The sequence below is a fragment of the Solanum verrucosum genome, unplaced genomic scaffold, assembly GCF_900185275.1.
Source record: "Solanum verrucosum unplaced genomic scaffold, falcon-dt-bn FXZP01000252.1, whole genome shotgun sequence".
NCBI lineage: Eukaryota > Viridiplantae > Streptophyta > Magnoliopsida > Solanales > Solanaceae > Solanum > Solanum verrucosum.
In genome coordinates this window covers 3,880,363-3,898,729 of record NW_026019988.1, presented here as the reverse complement: position 1 = coordinate 3,898,729, position 18,367 = coordinate 3,880,363, and the positions used below count along the sequence as shown (strand labels likewise).

The 18,367-nt window shown below is 32.5% G+C and overlaps 4 protein-coding genes across 4 annotated transcripts in view; 1 reads left to right on the top strand and 3 right to left on the bottom strand.

Moving 5' to 3' along the window:
* Window positions 1-18,367, top strand: part of LOC125819013 (uncharacterized) — a 513,298-nt gene that overhangs the window by 398,109 nt on the left and 96,822 nt on the right. The gene's annotated exons all lie outside the window — the stretch shown is intronic.
* Window positions 2,392-2,798, bottom strand: LOC125819031 (monothiol glutaredoxin-S2-like). The gene has a single exon (XM_049498547.1). It carries the CDS (start codon window positions 2,695-2,697, stop codon window positions 2,410-2,412), a length of 288 nt encoding a protein of 95 aa, XP_049354504.1. The 5' UTR covers window positions 2,698-2,798; the 3' UTR covers window positions 2,392-2,409.
* On the bottom strand, window positions 5,642-5,947 carry LOC125818935 (monothiol glutaredoxin-S1-like). The gene has a single exon (XM_049498445.1). It carries the CDS (start codon window positions 5,945-5,947, stop codon window positions 5,642-5,644), a length of 306 nt encoding a protein of 101 aa, XP_049354402.1.
* On the bottom strand, window positions 11,086-11,627 carry LOC125818934 (monothiol glutaredoxin-S1-like). Its single transcript, XM_049498444.1, has 2 exons — window positions 11,328-11,627; window positions 11,086-11,115 (listed from the first exon to the last, which is right to left on the bottom strand). The coding sequence occupies exons 1-2, from the start codon at window positions 11,625-11,627 to the stop codon at window positions 11,086-11,088; spliced, it is 330 nt and encodes a 109-aa protein (XP_049354401.1).

Below are 18,367 nucleotides of genomic sequence, written 5' to 3'. Positions count from 1 at the left end.
AAGAAGAAGAAATAGTCCTTTGCTACCTGACGAGAGAGAGTTGCTCGGATGGTAACTACCCCTCACTTTGAACCCGAAGGTTGCGAGTTTGAGTCACCAAGAGAGCAAAAGGGGTGGGAGCTCCTACGGAGGGATTAAAAAAAAAAAAAAGTCCTTTGCATTTCCTGTCTCAATTTATGTAACATTTTTTTAACTATTATTATTGAAATCGGAAAAGGGGAAGAAATGACGGGTATATTTATCCCTTTTCCCTAAAAAAAATTACTATTATTTTTTAAAATTAAAACTTTGTCTTCATTGATCTTAGAGTGCAAAAAGTTACAGATCGAGTTTGGCATCTCAAACTATATACAAGATCTTTTAGAAGAGGCTAGTATATTTGTTCTACTCCTACCCAAAACGGCCTTAATGACCGAGAAATCTAAGGAGGTTCGTACGTAACATTCCTGTCCTTTATATCTTTGATCCTATCCCCGTATCGTAGTTTTCTGATAGGTTTATCATTCAAATATGAATGTGTGGCATTATGTATGACATAGACTGATACAATTTATACAAATATTGTATCTATAAAAATAATACAATATGATACAAATATAACAAATACTCCCTCTGTCCTTAATTACTTGTCAACTTTTGAATTGACACACTTATTAAGAAAACAATTAATGACATAGTGAGTTTATCATTTTATCCCTATTAATTATGAAGTAGATGAAAAGTTTTACATTTTTCAAAGTAATTAGTCATTTAATTGAGGGTATAATAGGTAAAAAAATTTGTCCTTTCTTGATTTGTCAAAATGGACAAGTAATTAGGGACAACTATAAAAGGAAAAGTGAACAAGTAATTAGGGACAACTATAAAAGGAAAAGTGGACAAGTAATTAGGGACAAAGGGAGTACAATTTAATACGCTACATTATGAAACAATACGTAACAACCATGGACTAAACAAAGTGTAAGGGATGGGACTAAAAGAAATTATTTTAAAGTTGATTATGCTCTTAGGGAAAAGGGTAAAAAGTATCCCTCTATTTTCGTAAATTAATGAAGTTTGTCCCTAATTATATTATAGGGCCAAATATACCTCTGTTGTTACTAAAGTATGCAAAAATGTCTCTATTTTGAATGAAATCTTCCAAATCAAACAAAAAATTACTCACTCCCCTCTTTTAATATGATTTGACACAACCCACCAAACAAAATAAATCATATCAAATTAAATCCAATTATAAACACATCAATCCACATTTTGGGAAAAATATTCAATTTTATTTGATTTGGGTGATTCTATTCAAAATGAGATATTTTTGCCTAATTTAATAACGACAAAGGCATATTTAGTTCTATAATGTAACTAAGGATAAATTTAACTAATAGACGAAAATACACGAATATTTTAAACTATTTTCCCGTGTTTTTATGATTCTCGAGACAAGGATATTTATACATGGGCACTATTTGTTGTTTACAAGTTCCGAGTTCTAGCATTTTAGGAAATTTTAGTAGCTTAGTTGATTGGTTATCTGATTTTTCAAAATTGAAAAACGAAAAAAAAAAATTCCCATTTTATAATATATGGCTTGTGCAAATTGGAATACATTCCCCTGCCATTACTAAAAAGAGAAAATGTCAATTCGTTTTCATTGTTATAGCCTTTTGCCATATGTGCCATGTGATCTATTGTCCGAATTACGATCGGTCTTAAAATATTATTTAATTAATTAAATTGACTTTTGAGAAGAGAAATATGACAGCTAATATAGAACTCGTAAATATTATTTTTGTTAAAGAAAAACAAAATCTAGCTAGAAAAACGTCTGGTTGTTCATTGCACCCTTACTTTTTCAAAATGGATTATTTTTTCAACAGTCAGAATTAATAGAATTCAAAAAGTGAAGTAAGAAAAAGGTAACATAAAATATTCAAAAAACTTTTTTAAAAAAAGAAGAGAGAGCATATAATCAGTGACGGACATTAAAAATCATATCATTACCACATATTATATTATATAGTAGTATATAAGATACTATTATTTATTTATACATCAAGAACCAAATCAAATATGTTGGGGAAAAAAACAACCATCCGAAGCTTAAAGACTATACATATAAGTTGTAAATTTATTATAGAAACTACAAATACACATTTGTTATCTAGTTAATTATATTTTTTTCGTACAAAATGATGTAATATATCATATTTTAATATGCATCAGTATAAGAGAATGACAGAGCATAACTGCTACTAGTATCTGGAGAGGAGGGTAGGGGTTGATTACAATATTAATTTACTAATACTATTTAGCTTTATATGATTAACAAAAGGAGTTCCAGTTTTGTCTGCTTCCAACCTCCCAACTGCAAACAAAGGAAGAAGTATCAAATGAGTCTATACCCAAATGGCATTAGCCCAGTAATTGTTTAAGCTTGCCCCTCAGATTAAGGCTCATTATCTCATTAGCACCACCAACTAATTCTTTCCCTATAAATACTGCTGGAACACTTGGTTGACATCCTAGGTTTTTCAATGCCTTCTCCATTTGCTTACCATTTGGATGTGTATCGAGCTCGTAAATCGTAGGATTTGCACCAAAACTACGGATTAGGGTTTTGATGCTGTGAGAAATGCAACAACTACTCTTGGTGAAAATCACTACTGAGTTTGTTGTTCTCAACTCCATCACCATATCCATGATTAAACAACTTCAAGAAATAATTAGTAGTTTGGCCATAATGCCAAGATATATATATGTAGATTTTAGTGAAGAGGAAAGAAGTTTTGAAGTAAATTTGAGGGTTGATTTGTTGTTGAGAAAATTGATCCTATGATGAAGCTAGCTATATATAGAGGCATTATGTTAGCTAAAAGAGGAGAGAAAAAAAAGGTGAAAATTATCTAATTAGAACAAGTACTTGTTCTAATTAAATATAAGGGCATAATAGCCTTATCTACCTTTAAAATATTCTCAGAACATTAATGTTGCATTTCCACTAGTATGTATGCCCTCTTGAAAATAATGTATCTTTTAATTAAGGAAAAAATAAATTTAAATCTATCAAGTTGGAGTGATCTTTTTTAATAGAATCTTACTTTTAATATAAATGGAAAAAATATATGAAATCTTTAAAGAATATATCTTCATTGACATGTTGAAATCAAGTCCACATTATACTCTCCGTACTATAGAGAAAAGATAGTACATGAAGTGTTGTTCTATGAAAATTGCTCCCTTACTACCTCCAAAGGTCACATACATTAGTGTATTCTGATCCTCTTCCGTTTTAATTTGTTTGTGTTATTTTTACTTGATACGGTCGGTGGAGTTTAAGAAAATAAAAATAAAATTGAATTTTTTTAGAAATATTCCAAACAGTACATACATCACATAATCCATTGTCCTCTTATTATCTATATATTGATTCTTTTGAGAGAAAAGAAGTGCTAAGAAGAAGAAATAGTAGTCCTTTGCTACCTTTGAAAGGCTAGTATAAGAGCTTATTTAGCCTGCCAATAACGGTTTATTCTGATACACCTTTGTCACAATTTACGTGACATATATTTTGATCAACTACAAAATTTAAGAAAAAAGAGATTTTTTTTTAAATTTGTGATCTAATATCATTATACATTATTTGATCCAATAAATAATTGTATAAAAAGTAGGGTTTAGATGAGCTTTTGTCATCTCTGCAAATATTATTTAATTCCCATAATCAAATAATATAAAATACTTTAAACTGGATAATATTTTTATGATTCTCGACAAGGACGTTTTATATGGCATTCTCCTGTAATATACCTTGTCCAAATTGGAACCTGTCATTACTTTAAAAAAATAATTAATGTCAAATCCTCTTATTGATATTTTACTAAAAACTTTTCTGAGTAGGAATATTTGCCACATGTGATCTACGGGTCGAATTATTCTTTATTGATATTTGAATAATCATAAGATCAATTGTTTGTAGTCTTTAAAATAATTATTCTTAAAAGTAAATAAGGAAAAAAAATCTTAAATTTCTTAAACAATAAAATATTTTAAAATAATTATTTATAAAAATCACGACTAATAATTTCAAATTAAGGAAATGTATCCCCATAAATGTACTAGATTATAAACTCAAGAGTATTTAAATGTACTAGAGATCATTTTATGGCCTTGATATGTATATTATGTATATTTGTCATTGTAATGGACCTTGCTCAACCTTAAACTGAAAAGCATAACAAAATAAAGAGCAGTTAATCATATATTATAGTATAAGATATTATTATTTATTTATACATCAAGAACCAAATCAAATAGGTAGAAAAAAACAGCCATCCAAAGAAGCTAAAACACTCTATGTATAAGTTGTATATTTATTATAGAGAAAATGGTCAAATCCCCCCAATCTATTACCGGATTCTCAACTACACACTTAAATTTTACGGGGGTTCTATCACCCCTCTGAACTGTTTTAAAATAGAATAAATAAACCCTTAATGCTGAATTGGCTGAGAAAGTGTATTTCACTCTCTTTGAGAGAGTGAAAAGAGAATAAGTAGGGCTGCTTTTATGTTTATTTCATATTTTTATTTTATTTTCTTTCTCTTTCTAATTAAATTAAAATAATCTCCCCCACCCCAACCCAACCGCCCCACACTTCTTCTTCACACTCACCCTACACCTCTTCTTCTTTTACACACTTTTGCTTTATTTTTATTTTTCATCACAAATCTCTACAAATATCTTCAGGAATTTTACATATTAACCGTCTCTTACATAATCAAAGAACCTTTAAAAAAATTTAGTTATTACTCCCAAATCAAAGTAATAAAATAAAGAACTCAAAATTCAATTTTTTTACCGGAACTATTTCAAACAAACATAGAATTTTTAATTTCCAACACCTTCACAAGCTTTTCTCTCAAACGTTAATTCTAATTTCACATTCTTGAATTTAACCACAAATTGGGGTATTTTAGAAATGGGGCATAAAAAATTCAATTGGATCATAATTTTTTTCAATTGGATTAATTTCAATGCTTTAATTTGGTTTGCTACTTTCACCAACATTAAGAAAAGAAAGAAATTGAATTCAAAATTTATGGCATTCCCACATACTACTTTGGGTATATCCCTTCATAAACCCCCAACATGAGTAAAATGTGTAGCAATGAACTTTGAGAAAATTGTGGGGAATAGGATAAAGATATTGGTCATAGAAACTTTTATTCGTTGGAAAAAATTTACCGTCTTTTCTCTTGCCGGAATGTCAATGGATGAGAAGTGAGTTTGATAATGATGATGTTCTTAATGATAATGGAGGGTTTCTAATGGGGCATATAATAATTTTTTAAAAAAAGGAAAAATAATTCATTTATTATATTTATTGGGTGGCATTGACATGGTGTTGACGTGACACTGCCATGGCATGTGCGTGTGTTACACCACAATACACATGAGTGACTATGTCATTTTAGGGTGAAATTTATTTCCTTATAAAATAGTTCAGGGGGGTAATAAGACCCTTGTGAAGTATGAGTGTGTAGTTGAAAATCCGACCATAGGTTGGAGGGGTTTTTGACCATTTTCTCTTTATTATATAAAAAACTCCAAATATATACGCTTGTTACCTAATTATAATTACTTTCTATACCCAAATGGCATTAGCCCTAATGAGTAATTGCTTAAGCTTGCCCCTCACATTAAGGCTCATTATCTCATTTGCACCACCAACTAATTCTTTCCCTATAAATATTGCTGGTGTTGGTTGACACCCTAGTTTCATCAATGCCTTTTCCATTTTCTTTCCATTTGGATGAGTATCGATCTCGTAAATTGTAGGGTTTGCTCCAAAACTACGGATAAGAGTTTCGATACTGTGAGAAATGCAACAACTACTCTTAGTGAATACCACCACTGCGCTTGATGTTCCCAACTTCATCACCATATCCATGTTTACACAACTTCAAGAAATTAAATTATGAGTAGTTTTGCCAAATGCCAAGATTTATATATAGCTTTTAGTGAAGAGGAAATTAAAGAAGTTGTGAAGGATACAAGAAATGATATATGAATGTTTGTGATCAAGTGAATTTGAGGCTAGATTTGTTGTTGAGAAAATTGAACCTATCTTGAAGCTATATATAGAGGCATTATTATATGTGTTAACTAAAAGAAAAAGTGAAAATTGTTGGATGGATATATGTAGATTGTTCTTGATCAATTGTATGATAAGGTGTTAGTGAAAAATTACAAAATAACAGAATTACAAGATTACAATTGAAAATAAAAATGAAGAAATAAATCTCTTCAGGCTGAGGCGCGGATATCTCGCTCTCTTTAAGGAGATTCAAGCCCACTGCAGCAAATGTTTTCACCGGTCCAGCAGTAGTCCTTCTTGACTTGTCCCCTCCAAGATACAACAACCTAATCACAATATATAACTCAACAACTCTGGACAAAGCTCCACAGAAAGAACACCTCCCTTCAACTAATAAGAACTCTCTTTTTTTTTAACAAACTTTATGCACTCTATATTTTCTTATATGTAAAACAAATGAAGACCACCACTATTTATAGTAGAAGAAGTCTTTCTAGGAATAAATAGAAAGATAACGGGGTACTAAATAGTGAAGATAATAGCCTTAGGAGTTACATATGTTACAAGGTATAATGGAGGAATAAAGAATGAAAATAAAGGGACACTTAAGCCACCAACGGCTTGGGAGTTGCTGCATGCACCAAGAAAATTGTAACATATACACCTCCATTTGGAGTAATGCAGCAATAATTATTTTCAACGGCAACAAACAACTGCCAAGTCATCCATCATCATGTAACATATATGAGAAGTGCACCAACGGCCATAAACCAACATCTATGTGGCCATGCAAAAAGTGTGAATTCTTAAATTATTAAATTGCCACACTAACAATCCCCCACTCATTTTAATATTAGATAAAGAGAGTCCATCAGTTGATGGAAGACTACTATGCATAATGAAGGTGTGCTCTGCATTGAACCTCCACTTAGTGAACCAATAACTTTTACTCCAGAGAGTGGTCTCAGACTTGAACTATGACTACTTAGGGGAAATAAAATATCATTGTCCACACATAATAATTAAGGTGCTAACATAAGCTTTAAAAGTCAGCACGTTATGGCCATGTGTTATCCCGGTTTCATGAGTGCTTTTGAGAATAAGCCCAATTCTAATAAGAAGCGACCTACTTCCACACTCACATAGGTGAAATCTGTCGAGAGTGCTCCTGTAAGCTTAACACTCCAGTACCCATACGGGCTACATATATTCATTAAGAGTTTTATCAACTCAACCTTCACAAACTACAGGAAACAATGCACTCACAGCATAGGGAGGGAATAAAAAAAGTAGTGCATTTTTCACAACAAGTCATCATATGATTAGTTTTTCCCTTTGAACCTGGTTATAGGATCTCTAGTCCCCAGGTTGGGTTTCCTCATATATGACTCAAGGATTTATAGGCTTCAATCCCATCCCCCTCGATGTGCTTCAGACTTTTTCTCTTGTTAAGGCCTTAGTAAGAGGATCTGCAAGATTGTCACAAGATTTGACATAATTAACATTAATGGTACCATTTGTCAAATATGATCTTACATTAATGTGTTTCCTCCTTATAGGTCTGAATTTACCATTGTAATAACGGTTTTGAACTCTAACAATCACAGTAGTGCTATCATAATGAATTAAAATAAGAGGAATTGGTTTTTCAAAATAAGGAATTTGAAACAATAAATCTCTTAACCAATTCGCTTCCTCACTAGTTGAAGCTAATGCAACTAGTTCAGCCTCCAGGCTCCATGGTAGAGTTAGCAATTACAGTTTGCTTTTTTGATTTTCAACAAATAGCACCACCACCTAAAGTAAAGACATAACCAGTGGTAGAACATGAATCACCTGATAATGTGTTCCAATCTGCATCACAAAAGCCTTCAAGTACATCAGGATATTTTTTATAGAACAAACCACAATTTTATGTTCCAATTAAATATCTCATAACTCTTGTTATAGCATGTCAATGTTCATTACCTGGCTTGTTTGTAAACCAGCCAAGTACTCCTACAACATATGCAATATCAGGCCTAGTGCAATGAGTCGCATATCTCAAACTTCTGATTATGCTAGCATATTTCCTTTGATTTATTACATCATTTTAAATTTCAACAGAAATCAAAAGGAGTAGCAATGTCTTCAGCATACCCTTCGATTGTGAACTTGATCTAGTACGTTGTTATTTTTAACTAAATTTATAAAATATTGACTTTTTTTTTTTGCTTTGGAATTGGAAGGATTTAATTTATTTAATAGTAGGTTCATCCATACAAAAAGGAACTATCTAAACGATATAGTTCCATTCGCATCTCCTTTAAGAGCTTCTAAAGTAAAGGAAGGAGATGCTTCAAAAACAAACAACTTGTTCATATGCATATTTGGATCCATAGTATTCCTTTCATATTCCGCTAATATGTCTGCTACTGAGTTAGCCTCCCTCATTATATGCTTTATTGTTGATCCTCCCATCAGTAGGAGCATTGACCTGCAATCCGAATAAATGTGTGAGTGTATTGGTTTAGAACTTTCTAAGGTGTTAAGTAATACCTGAGAGTCGGTCTCCACGAGCACATGGTTAATGTTTATTTTCTGTGCTAGATTCAAACCATGGAGCAAAGCTAGTAGTTCCGCATGATGGGTATTAACGACTTTTACTTTGCAAGAAAATCCAACAATCCAACTGCCTAAATGGTCCCTTATAACTCCACCAGTTCCACCCATTTTCGAGTTTTGATCAAAGGAACCGTCAATATTTAGTTTAATCATTCCTTCAGGAGGCCATTACCAAGCTACACGGGTCATAAATCGAGGTAGTTTCTTTGGTTGGGAGTGAACTAAATGGTAGTACTCTATTGCCTGGAACGAGATATTTTGTAGAGTACTGGGCAGTTTACTAATGTTTTGATTTTTAAAGAGCTTATTGTTTCTATTCTTCCAGATATTCCAAAGAATTATCGGGACTAGGCAAGCCGTGGGCACTATCTGCGAGTTTTCTAGCGAAGTGTACTGCCTTGATGAGCATAATTTTTGAATTTCTTTGTGAAAGTTTGGTTACATTTTCTTCTTCATTTGTGCAAGAGTAGGAAGTTTTATATCTTATTATGTTCCTATTATACAAAGCTAAAGCTGTAGGGAGCTTTTCTAAAGTAAACAACCAAAGAAATTTTTTTACTTTGTTTATTGCTAAGGTTTTCCATACCTAGTTGTGGTTGATGTTCTTATTGATACTAGGATTACAAGTTTTAGATAAATAGATATCGTAAGCCCCTTTGGTACTAAAGTCTCCATCGTTGCTTGTATTCCAATAGTAATTATCACTTTTTCGGGGAGAGGTTTGGATGTAGGTATTTTGGATTGCCTCACTTATTGTTCTAGGAATCTCGAAGGATAATTTTGATAAGTCCCAGTTATTATTAATGATGAGTTGAGAAACTGATGCGTTTGAGTCATTTTTATTTAGAGGGCCTTCGATTACTTTGCGCAAAGAGTACGAGGCTTCAATCCAGTTGTCATCCCATATCTGAATTTTATTTCCATTTTCCACATTCCATGATAGTCCCTTGTGGAATAAGGGAAAGGTTTTACTAAGACTTTTCCAAATATATGAGTCGTAGGGATAGTACTTCATCATATTACCTCTTCCCCTCTTATTATATTTATTTTTTAAAACATTTGCCCATAGATGGTCCGAGTTGTTAAGAAGTCTCCAATTTAGGCTGGCTAGTAGAGCAAAAAAATTTCCGTTTGTGTTTTGAATTCCTAGTCCACCCTCTTTAATAGGTGTAGTCACAAGATCCCAATAGGTCGGGATAGATGCGAGGACTGATTTAACTAAAATAGCCCTTCCTGCTAGAGTTAGGAATCGAGTTTTCCATCCTTTTAATTTGTTGTTCATGTTATTTATAATGTATTGATAATATGAACTTTTAGGGTGGTAGCTAGTTATGGGTAACCCAAGATATTTTCCCAACCTATTTTTCTGTCGGATGCTCATAATAGTAGAGAGCTCATTTTTATTTTCTGTAGAAACATTTGTTGAGAAGATAATTAAGGACTTATTAAAATTTATTTTTTCCCTGATTGTGTTGAGAGCGTGTTAAAGATCTGAATTATCGTGGCCGCATTTTCTTTATCTGCTTTTGCCATAAGAATGATATAATCAGCAAACAGTAGGTGGGAGATAGGCATTCCTATTCTTCCGATCCTAATCGGTTGCCAGTGTTGCTGATGAGTAGCATAATTTATTAATCTTGTTAAAGATTCCATACATATTATGAAAATGTAAGGAGATAATGGATCTCCTTGTCTAATGCCCCTAGATGGTAGAAAGTAGTTTGTGGGGGTACCATTAACTAGGACTGAGATAAACGAAATGCTTATGCAAGACATTATGAGATTAATAATATTTTTAGGAAAGTTTAGGATGGTAAGAGATTGTTTTACGAACGACCATTCTAATCTATCGAAAGCCTTTTCTAATTGTAAGTGACATGTGTATTTAAACACAAAATGTAATTTTTGTCACAGAAAGTGAGTAATTAGTGACGAATTATGTGTCGTACCTAATAATTTTGTAGCTAAATATCACATTTATTGTAGTAATATACCTTGTGCAAATTGGAACCTTTCATTACTTAAAATTTTAAAAAAATAATTAATGTCAAATCCTCTTATTGATATTTTACTAAAAACTTTTCTTAGTAGGAATATTTGCCACATGTGATCTACGGTTCGAATTATCCTTAATTGATATTTGAATAATCATAAGATCAGTTGTTTGTAGTCTTCAAAATAATTATTATTAAGAGTAAATAAGGAAAAAAACTTCTTAAACTTCTAAAACGATAAAATAATTTAAAATAATTATTTAAAAATCACGACTAATAATTTAAAACTAAGGAAATAGATCCCCCATAAATGTACTAGATTATAAACTCAAGAGTATTTAAATGTACTGGAGATCATTTTTATGGCCTTGATATGTATATTATGTATATTTGTCATTGTAATGGACCTTGCTCAACCTTAAACTGAAAAGCATAACAAAATAAAGAGCAGTTAATCATATATTATAGTATAAGATATTATTATTTATTTATACATCAAGAACCAAATCAAATAGGTAGAAAAAAACAACCATCCAAAGAAGCTAAAAGACTCTATGTATAAGTTATATATTTATTATATAAAAAAACTCCAAATATATACGCTTGTTATACCTAATTATAATTACTTTCTATACCCAAATGGCATTAGCCCTAATGAGTAATTGCTTAAGCTTGCCCCTCACATTAAGGCTCATTATCTCATTTGCACCACCAACTAACTCTTTCCCTATAATTATTGCTGGTGTTGGTTGACACCCTAGTTCCATCAATGCCTTTTCCATTTGCTTCCCATTTGGATGAGTATCGAGCTCGTAAATTGTAGGGTTTGCTCCAAAACTACGGATAAGAGTTTCGATGCTGTAAGAAATGCAACAACTACTCTTTGTGAATATCACCACCGCGCTTGATGTTCCCAACTTGATCACCATATCCATGTTTACACAACTTCAAGAAATTAAATTATGAGTAGTTTTGCCAAATGCCAAGATTTATATATAGCTTTTAGTGAAGATGAAATTAAAGAAGTTGTGAAGGATACAAAAAATGATATATGAAGGTTTGTGATCAAGTGAATTTGAGGCTAGATTTGTTGTTGAGAAAATTGAACCTATCTTGAAGCTTATATATAGAGACATTCTTATATATGTTAGCTAAAAGAAAAAGTGAAAATTGTTGGATGGATATATGTAGATTGTTCTTGATCAATTGTATGATAAGGACATACTATACTCAAGCTTGAAAATGAAAAGAATATAATCTATCACCTTTAAAATATTCCAAGAACATTATATTGTAAGGTCATTAATTATTTGCTATCTTGGTTCGGTTTGTGTTTAAAAGCAAAAATTCTTGTATGGCCGTCACTTCATGTTTAACTTAAATCGTTACGTTACAGATCAAATCACGTTTTTATTTACTTAACTATTATGTCTTAAACATACCCTTCAATTTCGAACTTGATCTAGTACGTTGTTGTTATTTTAAACTAAATTTATAAAATATTGACTTGTTTGTTCCAATAATTAATTACATGAAATCATGAAAAGTGTATATATACATTTAAATTAAAATGTTTCAAGAATTATGAACGTTGCAATTCCAGTTTGCACTCAAATCGATTATAACAGCAACACTTATCCACTATTAATTCATTAAATTGGGATAATAATAAAAAAATATTTTGTGAATATTTTCCTCCTGAAAACAATGTATCTGCTAAAAGGAAAATAATATATCCAGCTGGAGTGATCTTTTTCAATAATATCTTACTTTTAATTTGAGAAAAAATGCTTTTTTTTTAGAATATATCCTCGTAGACATACTGTTAATTAAAACCAAGTTCCGTACCACACAAGAATTTTCCTATGACAAACTTGGTACAAATTCCCTTTGACAATATGGAACAAATTATTCAATCGATGAATAAAAATGATCTCTTACTACATTGAAAGGTCACGTATTACTTGGTTAAGGTATCAAAATGTAACGACTATTTAATTCCGGGTTATCAATAAACTTGTCAACTTAGAATTGTGAATAGGTTCGAAGTAGAGGTGAGCATAATTTGGACAATGTTGGATTTTCGGTTTGTGGATTTGATTTTGGATTTAAGTTCCTATATTTTGTATTTTAGATTTGGTACTTGATTATTAATTTTTTTGAAATACTTTGAAATTATTATATCCTATATGTAGTCCTACCCATTTTTCACGATCTAAAAAAGGACGTGATGACACTTGTTTGTTCCCATCAAGATAAGTCAACCTCAATCCAACGAAAACGAAAGAAATGCGGAAAACAATAAAAGCAAGAACAAGATAAAGCGGAAAATTTATTCTTCTATTAAAACCTCCAAAATTTGGTTGTCACGTGTACAAGCCACTAAATATATAACTACAGAATTAAGAAATAAATACTAGTCTTAGTCTTTGTTTCTCAAATAGAACAAAGTGTAAGAAAAGGAAAAAAAAGGTCCACTGAATGACAATAGCTACATTGAAAGTCAAGATGGAAGGGGGGGGGGGGAGGTGAATTAAAATTCCCTTCAGTCGACTTCCTACTCTGGTTAGTCAACTCACCTGCACGTTAGTAAAACAGATAAACAGTAATAATAACTTGCAGTAAGTAAATAACACAATGTGTTTTTATATTGGTTCGGATCACCGATGTGGTGCCTAGTTCAGTCCCCTTGGGTTACAAGGGTTTCCTTAAGAGCTTGTTGAGAACTTGGGTGTTACAGAATGTTACGATTAAGAGCCCCGTCTGATATGCAAATCAGTTCTTCTTCTTCGACACAACCTCTACCTGTATAACCTACACTCAAATCTTTCTTTCTCTTTTCTTTTCAATTGTTCACTCAAAGTTGTACAAAGTTTTATGAAAGATAAAAGAAGATTACAATATAAGTACTTCAAGTGAAGTGCGTGCTTCACATTTATGGCTAAGAGAGGTTTATATAGCTTTGGAGGACTTTGCTCTTTTACGGAAACCCAAGGGAGTTTGAATCAAGGATCTTTGATTAAGTCCTTGATTTTAGTCTGATTGATTTGCTGAGTCATGACCATATCAGATATGTGCATGAGTAAATCGATTTATTCCTTTGTATGATGATCTTCTTGTGGTCTTGAATCTTTGGCTGATCTCGTTAACTTAAATGCATCCCTTGATTTCAATTTCTTCCTTGTAGTATTGGATGTTAACTGATCTTGTTGTCTTGAAAGTATCCTTTGATTGATACACATTATCTCTTTCCTTCCTTAGGTGATTTGTTTTGCAATCTTGAATATATTTGATTGATTTCTGGAATCTCTGATTGATCATGATCTGCTTGATTTATTCTGGAATTTGATTGATTCAAGACATATCTTTATTGCAATAGTAAATGCAATATTTGTTTTCCTTTTGTGTCTCATACATCACATGGCTTTCCCTCTTGATGTAGTGTGTTTTGATTTCTTTGCCTTGATTGATGATTTTAGCTATCTTGAATATATCTTGCATCCCTTGATTGATGAACATATTTTCTCCTTCTTTAGGTGTTATATTCTTGGCTCATCTTTTTTCTTTTTTTCCTGCAACAAGTCACAAGTCGATTAAGTGTTTCATTATTAAAATTATCCGATTCTATGAGGCCAACAATCTCTCCCTTTTTGATAATGACAACTAATCCACAATTTGTATAGACTTAAAGAGATAGTGAAACTTCCCTGATATATTTTGTAGCTCCCCTTGACTTGATTGCTTCCTGTTAAAGAGACTTGGGACTATTCTCCCCCTTTGGCATAATCAAAAAGATCATAACAAAATCAACAAATTCAAAAAAAAAAAATTCAACAAGATCTCGAATAAAATGATCGATGCTTAATATCAATATGCTTAGCCCTAGAAAGATGCACATTAATTATATTTAGATAAGCACTAGTATCGCAAAAAGTATGAACAAATTAATAAGAAAAATCATAATCAAGCAATTGATGCATCATCCATAATAACTGGGTACCACATCTTCCAACAACTAGATACTCGGACTTTGTAGTAGATAGTGCAACCAAAGGTTGCCTCTTACTGTGCTAGGAGAACATGGATTGTTCTAAAATTTGACACGTTCCACTAGTATTTTTTCTGTCATTTTTATTACCTGCAAAGTCAGCATCTGAATATCGAATTAAATCAAAATGAGATGAGTGAGGGTACCATAATTCCAGATATGTATTTTCGATAAGATGACAAATGTTCCGTTTGTTGACTGTCTTGCTACTGGAGAAAAAGTTTCATTGTAATCAATACCTTCATGTTGGGAGTATCCTTGAACAACCAATCTTGCGAACGACTTTTCCATTTCATTTAGCTTATTTTGAAAGATCCACTTGGTTCCAATTACGGAACAATTTTTTGGTTTTTCAGTGAGAGTCCATACTCGATTTCTTTCAACTGACAAAGTTCTTCTTTTATTGCTTGTTTACAAGATTCATCTTCCATCACCTCATTTATACATTTAGGTTCAATTTGAGAGACGAGTGTTAAAGATGCTTGTTTTCTCACCAAAGCTCTAGTCTGTATTGAGTCGGTTGGCTTGCTCATGATGAAGTCATTTGGATAATTTAGTGGTGTGTCTCCATTCTCTGGGAATACCTGTCTTTCCAGCTGAACTAGTCAACTCTAGTTCTGGAGTAGTCGACTGCTCTATTATAATATGATCAGAAGTATTTGAGAGATTCTCAGTATCCACTGTAGGAGTAGTTTCATCATCTATAGACTCTACTTCCTGCATCCTTGGGTTAGTATAAAAAGAGCAACAAGAACAAACTCTTCAGCACTTACAGTTCTTTTATTAAAAAATTGAAATGCACGACAGACAAGTGCATAACCTAATAATATATTTTCATCACTTCTTGGATCAAATTTACCCAGATTTGTCTTATCATTGTTGCGAATGAGACATTTGCATCCGAAAGGGGGAAAATAGCTTATATGGCTTCTTACCACTCCATAGCTCAAATTGAGTTAAAATAGGTCTGATGAGGCATCTGTTCAAACTATGGCAGACAGAACTTACTGCTTCAACCCAGAAATGATCAGGGAGATTTCAATCAAGAAGCATGGTCCTGGCGATGTTTTGCAACGAATAATTTTTCCATTCTACCACACCGTTTTGCTGAGGTGATCTAGGAGATGAGAAATTTTGATTGAACCCATTTTTATCACATAATTCCTCAAATGCTTTATTCTCAAATTCTCCTCCATGATTGCTATGAACTGTGGAAATAAAATATCTTGCTTCTCTTTGGACTTTTCTACAAAACACTTCAAAGTTAGCGAAAATTTCATTTTTATGAGATAGGAAAATTACCTAAGTGAATTTTGAGAATTTGTCAACGATAACGAAGACAAATTTCTTACCACCAATGTTAGCGGTACGAGTGGAACCAAAAAGATCTATATGTAGAAGTTGCAAAGGCTTAGAGGTACTTACAATATCCTTGACCTTAAACGAAGAACGAGTTTGCTTACCAAGTGTCACATAAATGGTCCTTTTCGAATTTTAACTTTGGAAGCCCAATAACTAGTTCAAGTCTGGACAATTTTTCCTAGGCATGCATGCTGCCATGACCAAGTTTTCTATGACAAAGCCAAGATTCATTTGATACTGTAGTTAGACATGTAAGTGTTGGCAAGTCAACGTTGTTTAGAACATAGATATGATCTCCAACGATTGTGATATCCTTAGTCATATGTCTGATAGTAAAAGTTGTAGCATTGAATGAGACTTCGAATCCAACATAACATCACATAGTTAACTAATGCTAAGCAGGTTGTTTTTAAGTCCCTCCACCAGGTATGATTATGATAGATCATATGATGAGCTAAGAGTAATTGATCCAACTCCAACTACTTCTCATTTTGCATTGTCTATCAACCGTACATACCCTCCATCGTTTTTGTTAAGAGTTTTGAAATTTTCTGCACATATGTCTGTAGCATCTACTATTTATTACCCAAATTCCCTTTTTGTAGGTTCTTTTGGTTTGCTCCTGCAAAACAAGTAGATAAATTTCTTTTTGGTACCCAAGTATTTTTGGGTCCTTGAGGGTTAAGATTAACAACTTTTGGTCTCCAAATCCATTTTCTAGAAGAAAATTTCCCACAGTTAAAAGATTTGTGACCAATGTCACCACAAGTATAACAAGAGAAACTAGCAAAAGTTTCAGCAGAAAGATAATGAGAATTAGATATAGAACTGTAGGATTTGTTGGAACTATGATTGTGAGATCTTCTCTTGTTATTGAGAGTAGATTTTTTGGATCTGACAGAGCTATGACTAGGAAAATTTCTGATATTGTTCAACTGCATTTTTACTTTCTCCATTTTTTTCTTTTAGTAAGTCGACTTCAACCTGTCTTGCTTCGAGAAGAATTTTCCAATCTTTCTTTTCTTGAGCAATCTTATTGTATTCATCAATGACTTTCTGCAGTTCGTCAGTAACCATATCCAAAGATTCTTGTAAGTCATTACAATTTGGGCAATTAAAATATCTTACCTCACTTATTTCAGCTAGCTAGTGCCATGAAGCATATGTTGGCGGTTTCATCATGATCATCTTCAGATATTTCTCCTTGACTCTAGGCTTCGAGATTTTTTGGATCGTCATTTCTTCGATTATTTTTCCTTTATTGTTTCGGGAAGTTTTGTTTGATATGTCCTGGTTTTACACAATAGTAGCAGCGATCATCATTTCTTTTGAATTCATTGTTATTGAATTTTTGTTAAGGTCTTTGTCTTTTTTGTCTAAGAATTTGTTTGACTCTTCTATTTATGAGAGCCATTCATTCGCTTTGATATTCATCGACTTCCTCTCCAATGTTAGATGTCTCAGTCGTAAATGCCACAGTCTTCTTTCTATCATCCTTATTGTATATGTTAATATGATTTTGTTCATAGGCCATTAATTTGCCTCGAAGTTCATCGTATGTCATTTTCTGCAGATCTCCATCTTCAAGAATGACAACTTTAGTTTCTCAAGCCTTGGAAAGACTTCTAACGAGTTTTCTGACTTGTAGTGCATTTGAATACACCATTCCAAGTGATTTGAGTTTGTAGACAATTTTACTGAATCTCGAGAACATGGATTCAACATTTTCATCTTCGGCCATTTTGAACAACTCATATTCATTTACAAGTGAACTGATCCGAGCTTTGTTTACTTTAGTAGTTCCTTTATAAGTCACTTCTAATTTGTCCCACATTTCTTTCACAGTTTCACATATTGATATTTTGTCATATTCTGCTCCACTCACTACACAATATAACAAACTTATAGCTCTAGCATTAGTTTGAATTACCTCTTGTTGTTCCTTAGTGATATCAAATGATTCAGGATCAAATGGCTTTTCAGTGCCATCTTTTTCAGTCAATTCAGGAATAGGCTTCAGGCCCTTCTTGATTTCTATCCATGTTTGATGATAATTTCAAGAAACAAAGATTCTGAATTTGTCTTTCCAATAAGAGTAATGTTGTCCATTAAAGTATGGTGATCGGTGTGAAGAATGTTCGTCTTGAAGTAACGCGCCAGGAATTTGATAGTGTACCATTGAATCTTTGCTCAAGTGTGGTTAAACACTGAAGTGGTGAGACCTGCTCTGATACCAATTGAAAGTCAAGAGGGAGGGGAGGGGGG

Bases quoted from the DNA above. Each gene is read 5' to 3' on its own strand.
- LOC125819031 (XM_049498547.1), bottom strand. From the start codon at position 2,697: ATGGATATGGTGATGGAGTTGAGAACAACAAACTCAGTAGTGATTTTC.
- LOC125818935 (XM_049498445.1), bottom strand. From the start codon at position 5,947: ATGGATATGGTGATGAAGTTGGGAACATCAAGCGCAGTGGTGGTATTC.
- LOC125818934 (XM_049498444.1), bottom strand. From the start codon at position 11,627: ATGGATATGGTGATCAAGTTGGGAACATCAAGCGCGGTGGTGATATTC. The intron at 11,116-11,327 runs GTATAGAAAGTA...TATGCTTTTCAG, and splicing joins TTAGGGCTAATGCCATTTGG to TTTAAGGTTGAGCAAGGTCC.